The sequence below is a fragment of the Lycium ferocissimum genome, chromosome 2 (assembly GCF_029784015.1).
Source record: "Lycium ferocissimum isolate CSIRO_LF1 chromosome 2, AGI_CSIRO_Lferr_CH_V1, whole genome shotgun sequence".
Classification (NCBI taxonomy): Eukaryota; Viridiplantae; Streptophyta; class Magnoliopsida; order Solanales; family Solanaceae; genus Lycium; species Lycium ferocissimum.
In genome coordinates this window covers 54622894-54642718 of record NC_081343.1, presented here as the reverse complement: position 1 = coordinate 54642718, position 19825 = coordinate 54622894, and the positions used below count along the sequence as shown (strand labels likewise).

The 19825-nt window shown below is 31.7% G+C and overlaps 1 protein-coding gene across 4 annotated transcripts; it reads left to right on the top strand.

Moving 5' to 3' along the window:
• The first annotated feature begins 14791 nt into the window (after positions 1-14791).
• Positions 14792-19146, top strand: LOC132045122 (serine/threonine/tyrosine-protein kinase HT1-like). 4 transcript variants are annotated; one of them, XM_059435683.1, is made up of 4 exons: positions 14792-14969; positions 15255-16413; positions 16609-17064; positions 18417-19146. In XM_059435683.1, the coding sequence occupies exons 2-4, from the start codon at positions 15670-15672 to the stop codon at positions 18573-18575; spliced, it is 1359 nt and encodes a 452-aa protein (XP_059291666.1). In that variant the 5' UTR covers positions 14792-14969; positions 15255-15669; the 3' UTR covers positions 18576-19146. The 4 variants fall into 4 exon arrangements, with proteins under 4 accessions (XP_059291666.1, XP_059291646.1, XP_059291653.1 ...); XM_059435663.1 differs by lacking the exon at positions 18417-19146 and adding an exon at positions 17268-17777 and having other exon boundaries at positions 14800-14969; XM_059435670.1 differs by lacking the exons at positions 14792-14969; positions 18417-19146 and adding exons at positions 15016-15151; positions 17268-17777.
• The last annotated feature ends 679 nt before the right edge of the window (positions 19147-19825 follow it).

Sequence of the window (19825 nt, the reverse complement as noted above, 5' to 3'; positions counted from 1 at the left end):
TCAATCTTAGGAAGTGGCTTTATATACCTCGACCATGCCCAAAAACGTGGGACCGCAAGTCTTACGTGGGATGTACATGCACATGACGCGTGGAGCCCATCTGTCCAGCGTGGCATATGATCATTCGTTGGAGTAAATCGCAAGTCTAAAAGGGTACACCAAGACAGCATGGATACACGTCAGTCAAGGTCAATTATTTCCCAAGTTTTCATCTTTTTATTTATCACCTAGTTTTGTTATGGATATACTCGAATATTCTGGTATTGTTTTTTTTTTCACACGAATTTGTTATTCCCATAATATTCGGGTATCCTATCCTATAATCCTAATCTCGTGGGATGGTGGCCTACCAAAAGAGACTGAACGAAAAGGTAGCAACATGTGGACCGATGCTATTTTGATGTTTATCGAGATGCTGGTCACTAAAATGGGAATATGCATGTTGAGTTATATAATATGCCGAGATTTAGTTTTGTTATTCATTGCAAATGCTATATTTGTTATATGATCATTTTAATTTTGAGATATATATAAATAAAGCAGTAAATATACTAACAAAAATACAAGAGATTTTGGGTCATGTTTAGTCTTATAGAAATTGAATGTACTTTGTGCAATTTATTCTAAAGGCTTTGGTGGTTGTGGTTCAGAAAAGGGAGGTGAAAGCCTGAGTGCGATACTATCAGGAAAGCCTGAGTGCATGATTCTATCCAAAAAAAAAAAAAAAGGCACAGATATTTTCTCTATGATAATACCCTTAGTTGTTAATATTATTTGTTTTTGGTACATTTGTTGTGAAATTAAAGATTAATACATATAAAAAAAGAAAAAAATTTAAATTGAGCACGGGTAGAATAATGATTTTCAAATTAATATCAGTTGATTAGTATAAAAAACACAGACTTTTTATCCTCTCAATCATAATTCTTGACTTACTTTATAAAAGTATGACAGTCATGTTAAGAAATAATAATCAACAATAAAAAAAAAAGTTTAACTAAAACATTGAACAAATACATCATAACCGGCGCTGATATGATCCTAAATTAATGTTTATGAGAATAGGTAGGTCCAACGTACCCTACCCACTAACAACGAAATGATTGATTGAGGAAGGAGGAATCGCTGCATATACGCGGCGGACGCCAATGGTTTTTGTTACTACCACCGAATGGATTATAAAGGATTTATCCAGAATGAGTGCTCATGGCATTTTGGACAATTTCATCTTCAATTATTTGTACCTGACTCACTCTCTAGTCACTCTCTAATATTTAAATTCATGAAATAATAATACTCCTTATTTATGGTTCCACCAACCAGTCCCCTTTGTTTGTTTCCGAGTTTACCCTAGTCAATCAAACATTAGGGACGACAAAGAACACACACGATTAGTAATCCCAAACGTTTGTGGGTGGGATCAGAGATTACAATTATTCTTTTTATTACAGTACATTCACCATTTGGGTTAGTTTTTAAGGTTGAATGAGGTTCAAAGCCAATATTTTATGCGCAACTTGCATAAATAAATATGTTTAATGTCACCATTGAATTGTATCTTAATTTAACATATGATGCAAAAATAATATTTTCACCGGAATCAGGAGCGAAATTCCGGCGACAAGGAAAATGGTGTGAAATTAACCTTTTCGCCAGAATCTAGAGTAACATTCTGACGATCTGTCAGGATTTGTGGACAAAATTCTGATGATGATAATCATTTATAGTTTAAAGATTTACAAAAACATTTTTGCTTCAAAATGATCTCGAATCAATGCTAAGTAACTCCAAATTTGATATCTTCACTTTGTCAAGTTCAACCTAATAATTTTCAAAGGCCAGGTTCTATCAAAATCTTTTAAAAATTAATATACCGACTTTGTCAAGCACAGTATAACCCAACAATGATTTTTATAGAAAAAAATTCAACAAAATCAATTCAACTACAAATAAGAACTCAAAATAGTTATTGGAAGAAGAATGAAGGCGGAGGAGAAGGAGGAAGGAAAAGAGGAAAGAAGAAGGAAGAAAAGAAGAAATTTGATGCAAGTCTAAATTTGTTATAATTTTATTAGTCGGGACAATAATTAAATGGGTAATCCTTAGCTCCCACAAGTTAGCCCATCTCAATTAGTAATAGTGTACCCAACAGTCTTTCAATCGTGTGAGGGATGTTATTCCCACATTAATAAAAAAAATACAAAATTGATCTGAACTAACTTTTGAATTCAATTAAGTCTAAGATTCATCTTTTTATCACAAACAATTAAGTGCGAACTATTCCAAGGGAAAGTGATAATCGATAAGGTACTAGTCTAATCACTTTCATCATACATTTCATCTAACGTGGAATAATGCTGGCGAAACGTGAAACTTCAAATACTGGAAACTTTAGAAATTTTTCAGATGGCTAGGCCTAGTTATATTCTGGAAAAATTCGGTTATCATTTTGGTAGGTTGCGGATAGCCACGGTTGCCAGCTTATCTTTTAATTTGGCCTCAATTTTTTACTTAATGAAGAAGACCTTCTCCCATCCACGCATTCTCTAAATAAAAAAATTTCAAAATTGACATCCATTCCTAAAACATCAATTTCAATGTCACGTTATTCGAATTAAGTTATGGATATTCTTTTACTTTGTGAATTTTATAACGAGTTTTCATGTGGCTAAATCAACTCAATGCCAAATATTTATGACTTGAAATCTGGCAGATGTCGAAGCCCATATGCACTTGCTGTTCGCCGCGCCTTCCAGCTTATCAGATCTCTATTGTCAACTTCACCCCATATCCATTTTACTCAATTTTCTTGTGAATTCTTTTATATGACAGAAACAAAATAAGGAGCCTTATCTTTTCTTATAATATAATAATGTATATGTAGTACACATGTCAAACGAGGTTAGGAACTATAGCAGGGATGTTACATACATGAACAACGCGAAAATAAGAATACTGTATTTTTACAACTTATGTATTACACTTCTGATGATGTTCTTCATATTTGTTATGGTATTATCATCACCTAATTTGTTACCCCTTTCTTTTGTGTTCCTTATTTTCGTTGTTACTCCCTTTGTTCCAATGAAATTGTATACAATCAACAAATCATATTTCTAATGTAAACTCGGAGTCAATTTCTTAATTTTTTACAAATTAAATTTACATAAAGTACTAAAAATCACAATCTTTTGAATTAAGAACATTTTTAAAATTGTTTGAACAAATTATTAAAAGCATAACAATTTATATCGTCACAACTGAAAAACTTTTATTTTGTTAATGGCCGATCTAGTTGAAAATAGATTTCTGAAATTTCATTTCCGACCTTGCAAAAGAACAATCTTTTTTACTGCTTTTTAAGCAAACGCCTGCTTAAGTTCTTACGTCTTAAGCTGACCAGCTATTAGTATACTATTCGTAAGGATAATTATTATCTGCAAGCAGATAAGATAAGAACGTTTTCATGGATAACTTCTTATTAGTGATTACCACTATAAATAGTTCCACCAAAGTGCAACATCTTTAATTTACTGTAATCTTGACGTTCTTGTCCTGAAATCGACTTCTTATCTGAACTACCATAAATGCCTGTATGTATATAGCAGCCACAATTGAGAGATAGAAAGTGCAAGTGACTATACACCATCCTTATCTTCTACCAGACATTAATCACCATGCGACAAGAAAATTGGCAAGTGATGTAAAAAACTTCTACCGCACATGGGGTTTAAATTATATATACCAAGTAAAAAAAATAAAAAAATTATACTATCAAATCACTTAAAAGATATTTATAAATAAGCTTGCTTAAGTGTGAAATTGTAAACTTGAAATAAAATAAGTTATATACTATAACATGTAACGATAGTTTGCATTACTTTGGTTGACGAGTACGACTAATTTTTCTCTAAAACATATCCTCTGTTCACGATTATCTCCTCAACTACGTACATTGCCGCACTCAAAATTAGTATGATCAGGTATGCACATTTACTACTCTACAATGCAATGACACTAATATTACTTCTAAAGCTCCACGTAGCAAATCTCTTCTTAGTAAGGTTTTCCTCTTCCTATACGAATGTGATTTTGGCTTTATCGTGCTGTTTCATATCAATCTGTAGTTTGTATTTATGTGCACAAGTCAATGTAAATTTGATTTCTGAAAATAACATCCATTGTTCTTTATGCGACTCTAGAATTAATGGCAAATTTAATCAATTCTCAGAAATAATTTTAGTTCTGCATTAAAAATTCGAAGTTATAATATCCAGACATTGAGTGTAAAATAATGAACCCTTTTAGCTCATTTCCAACTTAGATGAAAATATCTAAATTACACTTGAACTTCAACATTGAATCTGCAATCGCCAGAAACAAGACCTTAGACAACTCATAGGAATTAGATTAAAAGTAATTATTCATTAGCAGGATTAAATGCAAGTAGGTTCAAACTTGTTTGTACAAGCAACTCCTGGAGTAAAAGTAATTATTCATTAGTATCTACTTTCTCCAACCAACCCCCCCCCCCCCCCAACACCACACACACACCCCACCACCACCACAAAATAAAAAATAAAAAAAATACAAAACAGCTCAAAACTTAACAGAAGAAGACAAAAGTTGTGTCATATATAGATGCACAGGTAAGACAACCCATTGTGCTGAGATAGATCATTAGATCCAAAAAAAAATTACGTCAGACAAACATAGAAGGTGGGAAATAAAAATAAAATAATAACAAGAATAAGCAAATCAAGAATGATAGGCTCTATGACTATCTTCCACATATATAGAAACCGTGGATAAGATTATAAAGAATTGGGGCACGCTACTTGCTGTTTAATTCATGACAACGATGATCATATGCTTTTGTTCACTTCATGTTTCTTCTTGCATCATCTCTCTCCTTTCTGATCCTAAACATACATGTATGTTTGGTGTATTAAATTTTTGAGTGTGTCAACAAAGGTAAATATCTAGATTCATATTTCACATATGCAAGTTGCATATTAAAGTAGGCGGAGTCCTAATTTGAGTCTCGCTGTTATCTTTCATATATACTTGACTCATGTAAATGAACCACGCATACATGAAGCGAATGTGTTGCAAAGCAACTATGAATGGGTTATCTCATAATTTAAAAGGTCAGATATTGCAGAGAAAATATTTCACTTATTTGGTCAAGCATGTGAGTGGACATGTTGTTTTCCTACATCAAATAAATAAATGATCAATAATTAAATAGAAGCGTTGTATTTCAGTTAATAATTTGAACTTTTAGATAATACCAATCACACAATATATACAACAATTCTTGATTTGCCTACCGTTCCATTTTTTTTTTTTTACGTGTCTCTTGTTCCTCCTGTTTACAAAACATATTTGACCAAAATCCTGCATTGGCGCAATGAAAAAATCGCAAAAAGTAATTAGAAATTTAATTTCATACTTGAACTAATTATTTGGGAATAGAATATAAGTAATCAATGTATGCTTGTGCATTAATTATCAGAATCAATCAATAAGACACTCTCAACGTATATGTGATGCACTTTGATCAGGTATGAAAGTTTCATAAATAAAGAATGACTTTTGATTAGGGTTAAGCCTTTGACATGCATGATGCATAATAAGAAAAAATCAGATATAAGAAAGCAACAAGAAACTAAATTCTGGTATTCATTAAGTTAATAATTGTGATTAGGCCACAAATGACTCATGTTAGGTATATTAACTTCTCATAACTAAGAAACTGGAGTACTCTTCCACTACATGATTACTGATGCTGGCAGGTATTCTTTTGTTTCTTTATAATGTGTCAATTAATTCCACTGCCTACGGATTATATAAAAAAACGTAAATTTATTTAGGTTGAAGCTAAAAGAATCCTTCCTAATTCCTACCAAAATATCTTCTTGAAAGGACCTCATACCTAGTTCAAGCACATAGTATGAAGTAGCCTAAGACATCCACCTTAATGTATGTCTTGGTACAATAATTCTTTTTTTTTTTTTATAGTATTGGCACACTACTAAAAAATCTTTATTTTCCCACTGAATTTCTCCTTTGAAGAAATGTTCAGTGGCTATTTTTCACTAAATGTCGGTTGGAAAAACCTAAATCGTAGTATTTTCACATGGAAAAACTAGGAAGTTCCCCACCATGTGTTTTGCCAGTGAGCTGGTTTGGTGGGAATGGGGTAGCAAAATTATGTTTTATAGCACAAATATCTCACTGAAAATCGGTGGGAAAAACCTCTATTTCTAGTAGTGGCAGGTCATCTCCTTTTTTTTTTTTTGAAAAAAAACCTCTAACAAGTTTAGTTATTGCACGTATATTTACTTTAGCTTAATAATTTATCGACATGAATCAGTTGTCTAACATAGAAAAATAAGGGTTGATTAATTATACATTTGATATACAGTAGGTATACATCAATTATAGCTAGGTGGGTGAAATTTTTCTTAGCTGGGCCAAAAATATGAAGATCCCAATAGTAAAAGGAAAGGACAAAAGAGGGCAGGGGTTTTCAAGATATCAGAGAAATCACAGTGTATTGTCCCATCGAAGGTTCGTGGCTAAGGCAGAATTGTTTACAGCACATGTTGGGCCTTATATCCTGAAAAGTACACCTAATGATGTAAGGCCCACAACCCAACCCGATATGGGTCATTTGCACTTCTATTCATAATTTGTGTAGGTCTTTAATTTTTGTCCTTCAAACTCGAGAAGGGTATAAGAGCCCGTTTGGATTGGGCACATAAAGCTTTTATAAATTTGTTTTAAGTGTTTTACTTAAATCTTAAAATAAGCTCAAAAAAATAATTGACCCATTTAAAGTTTATGTATAAGTTAGACTATCACTTATTTTTTTTTTATAATTTATAAACCTTTTTAAGCCAATCCAAACGGGCTCTAAGTTAGCATCATAATTTGAAAGGAAAAATTAGAGACCAGCTCATTTGAAGGGCAAAAATTAAAGACCAGTCCAGTTGAAGGACAAACCGTGCAATTACTTCACCAGATATTTGGTCCAACAAAACAACTGAACCCAAATTCTTGGGCTAAACAAGAAGAATAGGGTTAGTCGTCTTGTGGGTAATTTGCACGATTGTCCTTCGTTGGGGGCGGTCTTTAATTTTTATCCTCAGGTTTTGGGTTTGAACCCTGAATTAATCATAAAAATAAAATAAAAAATCACAAGGCAAGGCTTTGCAAAAAGTCTGCCTTATGCGGCAGACTTTGCCTTAAGGCAAAATTAAAAGTCTGCCGGAGACGGCAGACTTTGCCTTATAAGACAAACTTTTAGTTATGCCTTAAAATAGACAAACTTTTTGCAAAGCCTTGCCTTGCAATTTTTTTAGGCGAGGGTTCGAACCCAGAATCTCGAGGTATTTTCAGAATGACAAAAATTAAAGACCAGCAATTTGAGGGACAAAAATTAAAGACCACCCCAAAAGAAGGCCAACCCGCGCAAAAAAATGTCGTCCCGTGGGTTGGGTGTGGACTTATTCTAACTGCAATTCTTCTTGATATATTAATCAATATTAATTCATGGACAAGTCTCAATCCATGTTTTTGATTATGTACAAGCTGGAGTTAAGGTTGTGATATTTCATCCTAGCACGATGTTGACAAATATATTTTCTATTCATGATATGAACAAGGGAACATATTCATGTTTTGGTAAAGTCTATTCATGACACTGCTATCTTCAGCTGCTAAATATGTGAAAATAGGTTAAATTTTTCTATTCCGTCGTACCAAGTTAACTGTCCTACTTTTGCTGGTGAAGATTACTAGTACAATTTATGATGATCAAATTGATCATATTCTAGTTGTTCGTTTGCAATTAAAACTTAAGTATGTGGTAGTATTACCGTGCTTTTGATATTTTGACTAGCATTATCTTTTCAGCATCCAATATTTGTAGGGTAAACATCACTCCTGCAGTTGGTCAAAGTGACGCTCAAATATTAGTATGAGTTCCTAAATGTGACCACCCTGCTTTGTTAAACTAATCAAAAAGAACGTTTCTTTAACATATGCTTTCTCTTGAATTTTATAAATATTGTACTATTATTTTTAAATGAAGCGTTCCATCTCATTAATAAGTACCAGCAAGTAGTGAACTTTTAAAAAATTGCATCTGTGCCCTAAACGGTCAAATATCTGTTCCCTGAATTCTCCTCTTGATTTTGTATCTCACTTTTAAGGATGTGTTTTGTATCTCAGAAAATAGTCTCCTATTTTTTATTTTATTTTTTGGTTCGTCAAAATAATTTAAAAAACAAGTTTATTAATAATCAGGAAAAAGTGACTTATTTTTCTCAGCAACACTGTGGAAAATAAGTTCCATAAATATGATCATTTCATTGTTCCCTCCACCCCTCCCTCTATCACGGGCAACACCCTCAGCCACCCCACCTCTACCCTCATAGTGTTTGCCTAAAATATATTTAGATATTTTGGACAATATTTTTGTTTATTTACCAAACACTAGAAAATAAGCAAGAAACCACTTAGCAAGAATACATTTTCTAAAAAATAATTTCCGTGTAAAACATTTTCCGTCCTACCAAACACAGCCTAATATAAATCAATCACTTACTTTGAATTTGATATACTCAAGCGTCCACTTCTCTTAACATCCGTTGAGCTTTGATAGAGAACAGTTTTGGCTTTTATCAATCAAGATAACAGACTTAATATTGTCTGAGAATTTCTTGCACTAAAAAACAACGTGACATGCTACTTGCGTTTTTATGAGGTAATTCACGGATTGGGCAAAATCAAGAATAATACATTGTCGATATTGTAGTTTAGTTATTTGCGATTTAGTTGACTAAACGAGTGGATGGGGTTAGTTAAGGATGGTTCCCACTGCAATAACGTTGAGATATTACTAATGTATTGTATTAGGAGTTGTTGACAAACAATAAACAAACAAATATGTGGTTAACTCAATGATAATATAAAATACACCATCTCGAGGATCAATTAATTACCTTTGATGACATGTCAAAATAATAATTCACCTAGCGTTCCTAATATGGAACTAGGAGATTACATATGAAAAAAGAATAGCAGTTTGGTTGGTGTGTAGGGAATATTAAAGAAATTCCATACTATATAAAAAGATAACTATAATGTTAAATAGATAACTATAATTTCGATTTACTTATCTTAATTTGTTGTAATAAAATTCTAACTACCAGTTTTGAATTCTCCTTGTTACAGATATCAAATTCGAATTGTCCTGCTCAATTGTTTGGTTCTGTATCATCGACCCTAACCACATGGTGGGGTTTAAAATGTTGCCAAAAGAAACATGGTGAGGTTAAGAATCACTTCTCAATACCCAATGCTAACGATGGACTTGAAAAAATAAACTACGAATACATACCTAGTACGTATATACTGAATCGGTATAATGCGTGTCAATTATTTTACTAAGAGTCCGGAGCCAAAATGGCTTATTTTTGCAGCCATTAGACAAAAATGGTATGCTTTTTTTTTTTAAGACCAAAATAGGTATTTCGTTGTATAATAAATGAAATATACTATGTTTTTCTTGTTCGTAGTGGAATTATTTCAATCAATTTTTTTTTTTTTTTTTTTTTTGCATTTCGTGATATGTCGGCGAGAAATAGCATTAAATTTTTTTTTTTTTTAATTTGGTTCATATAAAAAACGAAATTAAAAAAAAAAAATGAAAGCTATTCACTAGCTTCTTTTTTAGCTTCTAACTTGGAAGCAATTCTTCTGACAAGATTCTTGAAAATAATTGAAAGCTATTGTCCCTCATAAAAAACATTGAACAATGGAATTCGTTTCCACCAATTTTTAATTTTGCATTTCGAAAGTATGCGACGAAATATTAAAGTGCAACAATGCTTCTTCCAAGTCAAAAAAAAAATTGAAAGCTATTCACTAGCTTCTTTTAAAACTTTTGAAACGACTTGGAAGCAATTCTTCGACAAGATTCTTAAAAATAATTGAAAGCTATTGTCCCTATAAAAAACGGTGAACAATGGAATCCGTTTCCACCAATTTTTTAACTTTGCATTTCATTTAAGTATGCGTGAAAATATAAAAGTGCAACAATGCTTCTTCCAAGTCAAAAAAAAAAAATTGAAAGTTAGTTAGTTTGAGATTTAGATAATCGAATACGATGAATATAAACGAAATGCAAAAAAAAAAAAATTATTTTTCTATTTCGCTTTTATATAAACGAAATACAAAAAAAAAATATTATATTTTCCTATTTCGTTTTTATATAAACGAAATAAAAAAAAATATTTCGTTTATACAAAAAACGAAATTAAAAAATTAAAATTTTTATCCTATTTCGTTGGTAGTCCAACGAAATAGGACAAAAATATTTATTTTTTTTATTTCGTTTTTTGTATGAACCAAATAAAAAAAAAATTTAATGCTATTTCGTTAGTAGTATCACGAAATACAAAAAAAATAATAAATAAATAAATATTATTATATTTTCCTATTTCGTTTTTGTGTAAACGAAATAATTTTTTTTTATTTCGTTTAAAATAAAAAAAATAAAAAAATTTGTCTTATTTCGTTGGACTACCAACGAAATAGGACAATTTTTTTTTTTTAATTTCGTTTTTTGTATGAACCAAATAAAAAAAAAAATTTAATGCTATTTCGTTAGTAGTATCACGAAATACAAAAAAAAAAAAACAAATATTATTATATTTTCCTATTTCGTTTTTGTGTAAACGAAATAAAAAAAAAATCGTTTTTCATATAAAAAACGAAATAAAACAAAAAAAAAATTGTTGCATTTCGTGAAATGTCCAACGAAATGCAACAATTTTTTTTTTGTTTTATTTCGTTTTTTATATGAACCAAATTAAAAAAAAAAATTAATGCTATTTCGTTGGACATATCACGATGCAAAAAAAAAATTTGATTTTCCTATTTCCTTTTTGTGTAAACGGAATAAAAAAAAAGAATTTAAAAAATGAAATAAAAAAAAAAATTGTCCTATTTCGTGAAATGTCCAACGAAATAGGACAAATATTTTTTTTTAATTTAGTTTTTTATATGAACCAAATTAAAAAAAAAAAATTAATGCTATTTCGTTGGACATATCACGAAATGCAAAAAAAAAAAAAATTTGATTGAAATAATTCGGCCATGAACAGTAAGCTGTGTGGGTATTTTGTTGGTTATCCAACGAAATACCCATTTTGGTCTTAAAAAAAAAAAACATACCATTTTTGTCTAATGGCTGCAAAAATAAGCCATTTTGGCTCCGGACTCATTTTACTTATATTATTACTTAAATATAGGTACATTTGCATACGATGAATAATAGTGCAGAAAACAAAATCTTTGAAGCTTATGCACTTCCTTTTATACTTCATGTAAATAGAGTTGTTTGTAACGTTTTGATAAAGCAAAAATTCAAAATATAAGAAGAATTTATTTTGAAATCGAAGAAATCCATAAATTCATAATCAAGGAAAGAAAAAATTACAATTCACTGGAACGAAAAAATTACAATTCACTACAACTGTGCCAACAAGTAAGAAAAAGAAATCAGCAATAATTACTTTCTTGTATTAACATTCTAAAGCTTATAGATAAATGTCGGTCAAGGGGTTATGATCTAAATCAAAAGGTGAAGGGTACATTGTTTTTTAAAGGTAAAGAGGTTAAATTGAATTTTATTTTCAAATCAACTAAATAGGTATATTAATAACTGGAATTATTTCATGAATACGCCAAAAATAGAAAAATAATACGAGAAAATATCAACTATAAATACCAGCCAAGTCTCAACATCATCACCAGTATTTCATTTGCATATTGTCTCCTTTGTATGCTTTTGATTTTTTTGGAATGCAATTACAAAATGTCTCATCGACGAGCTAAGAGACATGTTCCATCTAAAAGAGAAATATATAAGTGGATTTATTACTAAGACAACAAGGGATGTGCTCCTGACATATTCTAATTGTCTTCTTCTCATTTTGCTTCTTCTTTTTTCTTTTTCTTCCTAATTTTATATTTCTACAGATCCCCTTCAAGTTATGTAAGAAAAGCTTTAACCCATAAACATGCACTAAGTGAAATTATATATACGTATTGAGCATATCGTGAGATGGTTGATTTTTTTTTTTTTTTAACCTAAAGTACAAACATTGAATTCGAACTTTAATAATGAAAAATCTCTTGGTCATGAGTGTTTTATCTTCCGGTTGACCTACTTGATTATATTCAAGTAACTGAATTTATAAGTTTGAACATAAAAATAAAAATGAAGAGAAAATGTAGAATAGATTATACGAGGAATATGTTTCGAAATGGATACGAAGAGGGCCTAAAAGATTTTCTCCCATTTTCACTTCCAAACGCTAATAATCTTTTTGCTATTAGATGTGAGTCTTAGAAGTGGCGGAATCGAAATTTTATTAATTATATGTATATAATGTGCGCAGAAAGAGGTTGGAATGAACCTCTTGTGCCTCCTTAACTCCACACATGAGTATGAGAGGAAAATAAAAATAAAAAGATAAAAAGAGAATAATTAAATCGAACCCACATATATTGTTTGTGATACTTTCATCAACACTTAGGCTCCGTTTGTCCATAAAAACAAAAAAAAAATCACTTTTTTTGGAATTTTGGAGTTGGAGTTGGAGTTGTGTTTGACCATAGTTTTTGAAATTGTAGTTTTTGGTGAAATGTAGTTGTAAAAAGTGAAAATATTTGAAAAATAAATTTTTTGAGTTTTTGGTATTTCGGAATATAACTTCAAGTTATATTCGGGTGTAAATGCGAAAGTATTTGAAAAGTGAAAAAGTGAAAAAAATTAAAATAAAGTGAATAATACTTATGGCCAAACGCCTACTTAGTATAATGGTCAGTTTTGATGTTATATTATTTTTATATTATGCTCTTTAACAAATGTACAACTTACCTTCATTTTTGAGACACTTGATCTCTGTCCTTTTTCTCTTTATTCTTATTTTCTTTAAAATAATGAACACATCAGTTCTGTCAGCTTCTTTAAGTTCAAGGATCACAACCACACATTTAGGGCCTGTTTGGAAAGCCACCCAGGTAATTGAAATTGGGTGTAATTTGGGTTTAATTACATAGTTTGGCCTGTTTGTTTGATCAAGTAATTACGCGATTAGTGGAAATTGAGTGTAATTGAGAGGGTGTAATTACGCTCTCCAATTCTCAAGGGGGGGGGGGTTGAGAATTGGTGTAATTACACCGTAATTGCTAGGGTTACTTTTTAGTCTGTTTCTTTTTTGTTTATTTTAATTTCTTTTTATTTTAATTTATTTTTATTTCTATTATTTTAATTTCTTTTAATTTTTAATTTATTTTTTTATTTCTATTAATTTAATTTCTTTTTATTTTTATTTTTAATTATTTTTATTTATTAAAATGTATTTTTCTTTTTATATTATTTATTTTCCCTTTCTTTCGAATTATTTACTTAAGTTATTTTGGAACTTACTTATGTAATGTTAGAATTTGACATAAGAGTATTATGTTAAACTTTTTCTTTTGGATTTTGAATTTAGGTTATATTTTCAATTTTAAGTTATTTGCTTTCACATTGCATGTTGTTTATTTTCCACTTACATTTGATGGATTTTTTGTGTCAAACATTTGAATAATGTTATTACATTATATTTATAAATATTATTTTTTTGTCAAAAATCCAATCTATGACGTTTTCACAAAAAAAGTCTTCTTTTAAGTTTTATAATTAATTAAAATTGAATATTATTAATGTGAAAATATATATCAATTATTTTTTGCAATATTAGTTACAAATATATGATTATTAATTAATATATTTCAAGAAACAATGTGTTATTAAATAACTAATTTAATATCATTTATAAAGGCAAATATTTTTTAAATATTAATTTTAATTTTTTTATAATTAAATTTTATTTCTAAATTAAACTAACTGTGTAATTACACTTGTGCAACCAAACAAGACGCTTGTAATTACACCGTAATTACATTATGACAAACAAAACAAGTCGTTGTAATTATACTTGTGTAATTACTAGGGGCGTGTAATTACTACCCTAGTAATTACACCAATTCCAATTGCCAGGTGGCTTTCCAAACAGGCCCTTAATTTATTTTAATGTCAAGTATATTAAATTGAAAAATATAACGATCAAAACTGGGATACAATTAACAATTTTTATCATTAAGTTATTAAATATTCCATTTTTTAATTTCCAAAAAGCAACTGAAAATAAAACTAATAACTCGATGATTAAACTTTATTATTTTCCCCAAACAAAATGAAAAAAGAAATCATATAAGTATATCAAATTTACTGCCAACTCACCTAACGACAATCCTCCATATCCGTGACACCGTACCATTTAACCGTATCTAAATATTAAAAACAAAAATAACAAAACCAAAAAGAAAAAAGATTAAAAATATGAGTTTCTTTTATTCCGTACCTCAATTCTCTGATAGTGACAATTTTATTCTTCTCAATTAAATTGCTTTATTCCAATTCTATATATTTCTCTCTCTGTCTTTTATTGACTATCTACTAATGGGCCCCACTTCCACCGCCCACGCGAGCTGTAGGGCCCACTAAACAAAGCCCAATTTTTTGTAGTCAGCAATAAAACCGGGTCCACATGAATCATCTACGTGAAACAATTGGTCACATAAAGCACCTACGTATGATATTCTACGTATATTTTTATTTAGATACAACTCCCTAGTATAGTTTTTTATATGAATAATAATAAGGATGCTATAAGTTTAAATGGAGTTTCTGATTTTTTCTTCTCTCTTTCCCCTCTTACGTTTAATGTCTTATTAAGGGAGAGGAAAGAGAGATAAGTGGGAAAAAAAAAAAAAAAAACAAGAAGAAAGAATACAAGAGTTTGTATCAAAGATGGGTTCTTTAAGAAAATGCCCTTTAGGTAAGTGTGTTGGTACACGGATCTTGTTTTTATAGAAAGGTGTATTTTTTAGGAAATGGTTTTTTTTTTTTTTTTTGATTAGTTTATTGATTTGTGATTTGTATTTGGGGAAATGATTAACTGAGTTGGTGGGCTGATGGGGTTTATCATGATGGGCATTTCTTTATCTTTAAGCCAATTGAGTATGCTTTTTTTATGTTATTTTATTTGGGTGTTTTTTAATTTTTTAATTTAATAGAAGCTTACACAATTCATATATTTTAATCTGTGTGTGGGATCTTCCAGGTTTTGAGAGAAGATGGTGGGGTGTTTGACTTTGGAGCTGAAGAGGGTTTGTTTTGCTTTTTGAGGTAATTGTTTGGTTGATGGTACATGAAAGTGGCATTTGGTAGGTCTACAAGTTTTGCTGATGAACTGTTGGTTAAAAAGTTTTGATCTTTGGTTTTTTCCTGCTTTGGTTTTGGTGTTGAAAAAGTTGTTTTGAAGTTGATTGGTCATTTATGGTTTATATGCACATGTGTATGAAGGTTGGGGTTTGATTTCTTGATTTACCACCACCCTTTGATGGACTTGAAGAAACTCTCAGTAGAAAAGTTAGCAAATTTCATAGGGGATTTGAAGAGAATTCTTGAATTTGAACCTTTGGAAAAGAACAGATTTTTTATTGGTTACCAGGTGTTCTAATTAGGTGATTAAAGAAATGGATGAAGAGGCTAATTCTTGGATTAGGAGAACAAAGTTTTCTCATACAGTTTGTCATAGGTTGGACAGATTGGCCTCTATTCCTATTAGTACTGTTCAGTCAGGGGGGAGAATTGCAGGTGCAAAAACTAGACCTGTTGGAACAGCTTCTCTTAATTCAAGACCAGAGCCAATAGTTGCGCCACTTCAGCGCAATCCAACTACGAACAAACATAGGACTGTATCACCTCATCCAGAAACATCAATTCCCGATACCTTTAAGGAAGCTCGATCTAGTCAGAAGAGATTCTCAACTCCGCGTCCAGAAAGGAAAGAACTTGAGAAGAAAATTGTGAGCAAGTCATTTCACAAAGATTCCCGTGAAAAATCCAAATCGCCTATCTTAGGATCTCCTGGTTCGAGATCTTCAAGCCCCCTTCGGCATTTCACATCATTCAAGTTCCATGAGAAATCAAAGGGCCGGAAGGATTCAACATGGAGTAGGTACAGTGGTAGGGTTAGTTCTGTTGAAACAGCTGATGAATATACAATTGATCTATCTAAGCTGTTTCTTGGGCTAAGATTTGCACATGGTGCCCATAGTCAGCTTTACCATGGGAAATACAAGGATGAAGCTGTTGCAGTTAAAATTATTAGAATACCAGATGATGACGAAATTGGAGCTTTAGCAACTCGATTGGAGAATCAGTTTATTAGGGAAGTTACTCTGTTGTCTCGTCTCCACCATCCCAATGTTATAAAGGTAGTAAACTAGAATTACTTTTCTTATCTGGTTCATTTCATTTAAGTATATGAAATTTAATTGTATCTGATTATCTTGCCTATAAAAGTTTCATGATCCTATTAGTTCCATCATTTACCTTTATAACTAGAGTCTCTATTTCTAGACAGTAGAGCAATTGTGGTGACTTGTCTTCCTTGTAAAATTTCATTGCAGTTCATAGGTGCATGCAAACAGCCACCAGTTTTTTGTGTTGTTACGGAGTATCTATCGGAGGGTTCATTGAGAGCACACCTGCATAAGCTTGAGCAGAAGTCCCTAACCTTGGACAAATTGATTGCACTTGCCATGGATATTGCTCGTGGAATGGATTATATTCACTCGCAAGGTGTTATCCATCGGGACCTCAAACCAGAGAATATACTTATCAATGAGGATTTTCACCTGAAAATTGCTGACTTTGGAATTGCCTGTGAAGAGGCATACTGTGATCTCCTGGTTGATGATCCAGGTACTTACCGTTGGATGGCGCCAGAGATGATTAAGAGAAAATCATATGGCAGGAAGGTTGATGTATATGGATTTGGACTCATTCTATGGGAAATGGTGGCTGGAACTATTCCTTATGAAGATATGACACCAGTACAGGCTGCTTTTGCTGTCGTAAACAAGGTATGATCCAAAATTCAGTGTTTTCTTATTCATCTATTTCTAGAACTCTTGTATGTGTTACTGTGAACTTTATAATCAGTTATCTTATGGCTTGCACATTTGGATGGTGCCATAAATAACTTTGATCTCTGTATGGCTGAACACTTTGATGTGAATTAGGAATATATTTAATTCTGAAAGAACTTGTCTTTGGGACCTTTCAGAATATGAGACCACCTATTCCTAGGGACTGCCCTCCTGCCATGAGAGCTTTAATTGAACTGTGTTGGGCTTTGCAACCAGATAAGAGGCCTGAGTTTTGGCAGATTGTGAAAGTACTGGAGCAGTTTGAATCATCAGTAGTTCATGACGGAACTCTGAATCTTGTTCAGAAGTCAATGTGTCAAGATCACAAGAAAGGCCTTCATCATTGGATCCAAAAGCTTGGTCCTGTACATCAAAATGCTTCATTGCATCAAAATATTTCATCAATGCCAATGCCAATGCCGAAACCTAGATTCGCTTGAGTTTTCTGGATGATCTGACTTTTGTAGTTTTACCAGGTCTCTCTGTGTAATTAAACTGCTTTTGGTTACATACTGCTGTATATCTCTGCTCCGTCATTAAGCGAATGTGAATTATTAGGCTGTAGGCGTGCATTGAGGTGGCCTCTGTAATTTTACCTGATTAAGTATGATCATCAGATCTTGAATGCAAGTGCCATCTTTAAGGCTTGGTTTGGCCTTTGTAATTTTGCATGATGGTTATTCAAAGTATGGTCATCAGATTATGGATGCAAATACCATCTGTAAGGCTAGACTAGCTGAATGGAATAAATTCTACACTCTTTTAAATGGTATATTATATACTAACACTTATCCTGAAGTTTTCGGCGACCTTTAATATTGCAAGCATAATATTGCTTGCTTAAGATTCCTCAAATTGCATTGTCTGCTTGCTGCGTCAGGTGATTTTTTAGTCGACGATAAGGTTTATGATTTCCAGATGTGTCGTTTGTTGAAGTTGGCACCTACATGCCCCTGCTGCTGATTGTTAGTGACATAGGATTACTTATCAACTCAATTTATCTCTCTGTCTAAGGTTTGAATGAATAGATCTTCAGCGACTATCTTACATAGTTTGCATATGTGAGATAGTTGTATTCGACACAGGACACCAACAGCTTAGAGGCATTGATTATAATGATCTTTATAATTTTTCCCTTCCTTTCTTCTCAAATGGATTCACACAATTAAATAGTAGATATATGAAGATGAATTGGTGCTAAGGTGCATCAATTGTCGTATTTGTTTGCTTTTAACATTTGTTTCCAACTATACCAACAGCCTCTTTCATCCTTCATGTGTTGCCAGACTTTTGCTTTGCAGGTCAGAGAAGATAGCCGGGCCAATGGTTCCGTACATTTTAGAAGGAAAGAAGATAATGTGATTGCCATCCTGCACATTGAATTACTTGCTACTTATTGCATCAACTTGCAGAGAGTTTGGTTTTCCTTTCATATAGGTATGTAAGCCCATCTACCCCGCTACATCTTGAATGGAAATTAAATATCTTCTCATTTATTACCCTACTGTTATGTCCTGATGCATATATATACACATAAGGACCACAAAGTTGGTACTGAACTTTACTAATGTTGCACTTGCATTTCATGAAAGTATCGCAATTCATTTCCTTTCTATTAAAATAATGAAAGGAAAGACAACTAGTTGGATTATCGTATGTGTGCATGAATCCTGTATAGAGGATATGTCAAAAACCAGTGGCTGTTCAAAAACCAGTGGCTGCATCAATTGGTTTTATGACGTTCAATGAACCATCATTTGCATGGTCTCCGTGATATTGGTAATGTGATTAGAATCTGTAAAAGATGCATTGTGATTCCTTTTTGACAGTTTGAAGTGGAAAAGGTAGTGATATTTATGTTGTGTGTTACTTTTCGAGTTTCACATGTTAACTACTCTGAATATTTTTGATATCATGGTTCATGTGAATTGAAGCTTTGAGAGGGCTTTGAGGATTTCAGATATGTGGTCCTTACTTTTCTGTATCTCACTATAATAATTGAGAAGATTTTTTCTAGTACGGACAACATTTCTTTCATTTTTTCTTGAAGAGTAGCTGTTTCTAAATTTCTGTAACAATTTGACGTATTTAAGTATCCGATTCCTACTTTGGGAACAGGATAACTATACAACCGTCTCATCTTGTAATTTATTATAAGGCATTATAGTCACATTATAGATAAAGTGCTGTAACAATTAAATGAGAGTTAATATTGGGCAACTAAGGCCGACCAGATCCACAAGATTGGTTTGTGAATGTGCGGATGTTAAGATAGATGGGCGGACATACAAAATTAGAAATGATCACTTTCACCTGAAAGTGCAAGGTAGCATACACAGATGATAAAATGAGAGAATGTCACTTGAGGTGATTTAGACATGTCTTATGTCTGACCTTGATATGCAGTGAGTCCATAGGTGTCAAGTTATGATGATTGAAGGTATTAACAGATGATTACAAAACCTAAAATTACATGGTTGGAGTTGACCATAAGACCTATAATCTGGTAGGAATTAAGGCTTAGTCATGAACGTTTACGTTAGGCCCATTACGTTAAGAGATTTATTTCAATAGAAATTGTAAAGAATTTTTAGTGTTCGAATATCTTAATGTCGACATGATTAAGGAATATTTATATCGCATCTTGGTCCTAACATGTTTTTTTACTTTTGTAAGAAATAATTTTAGTTTTTGA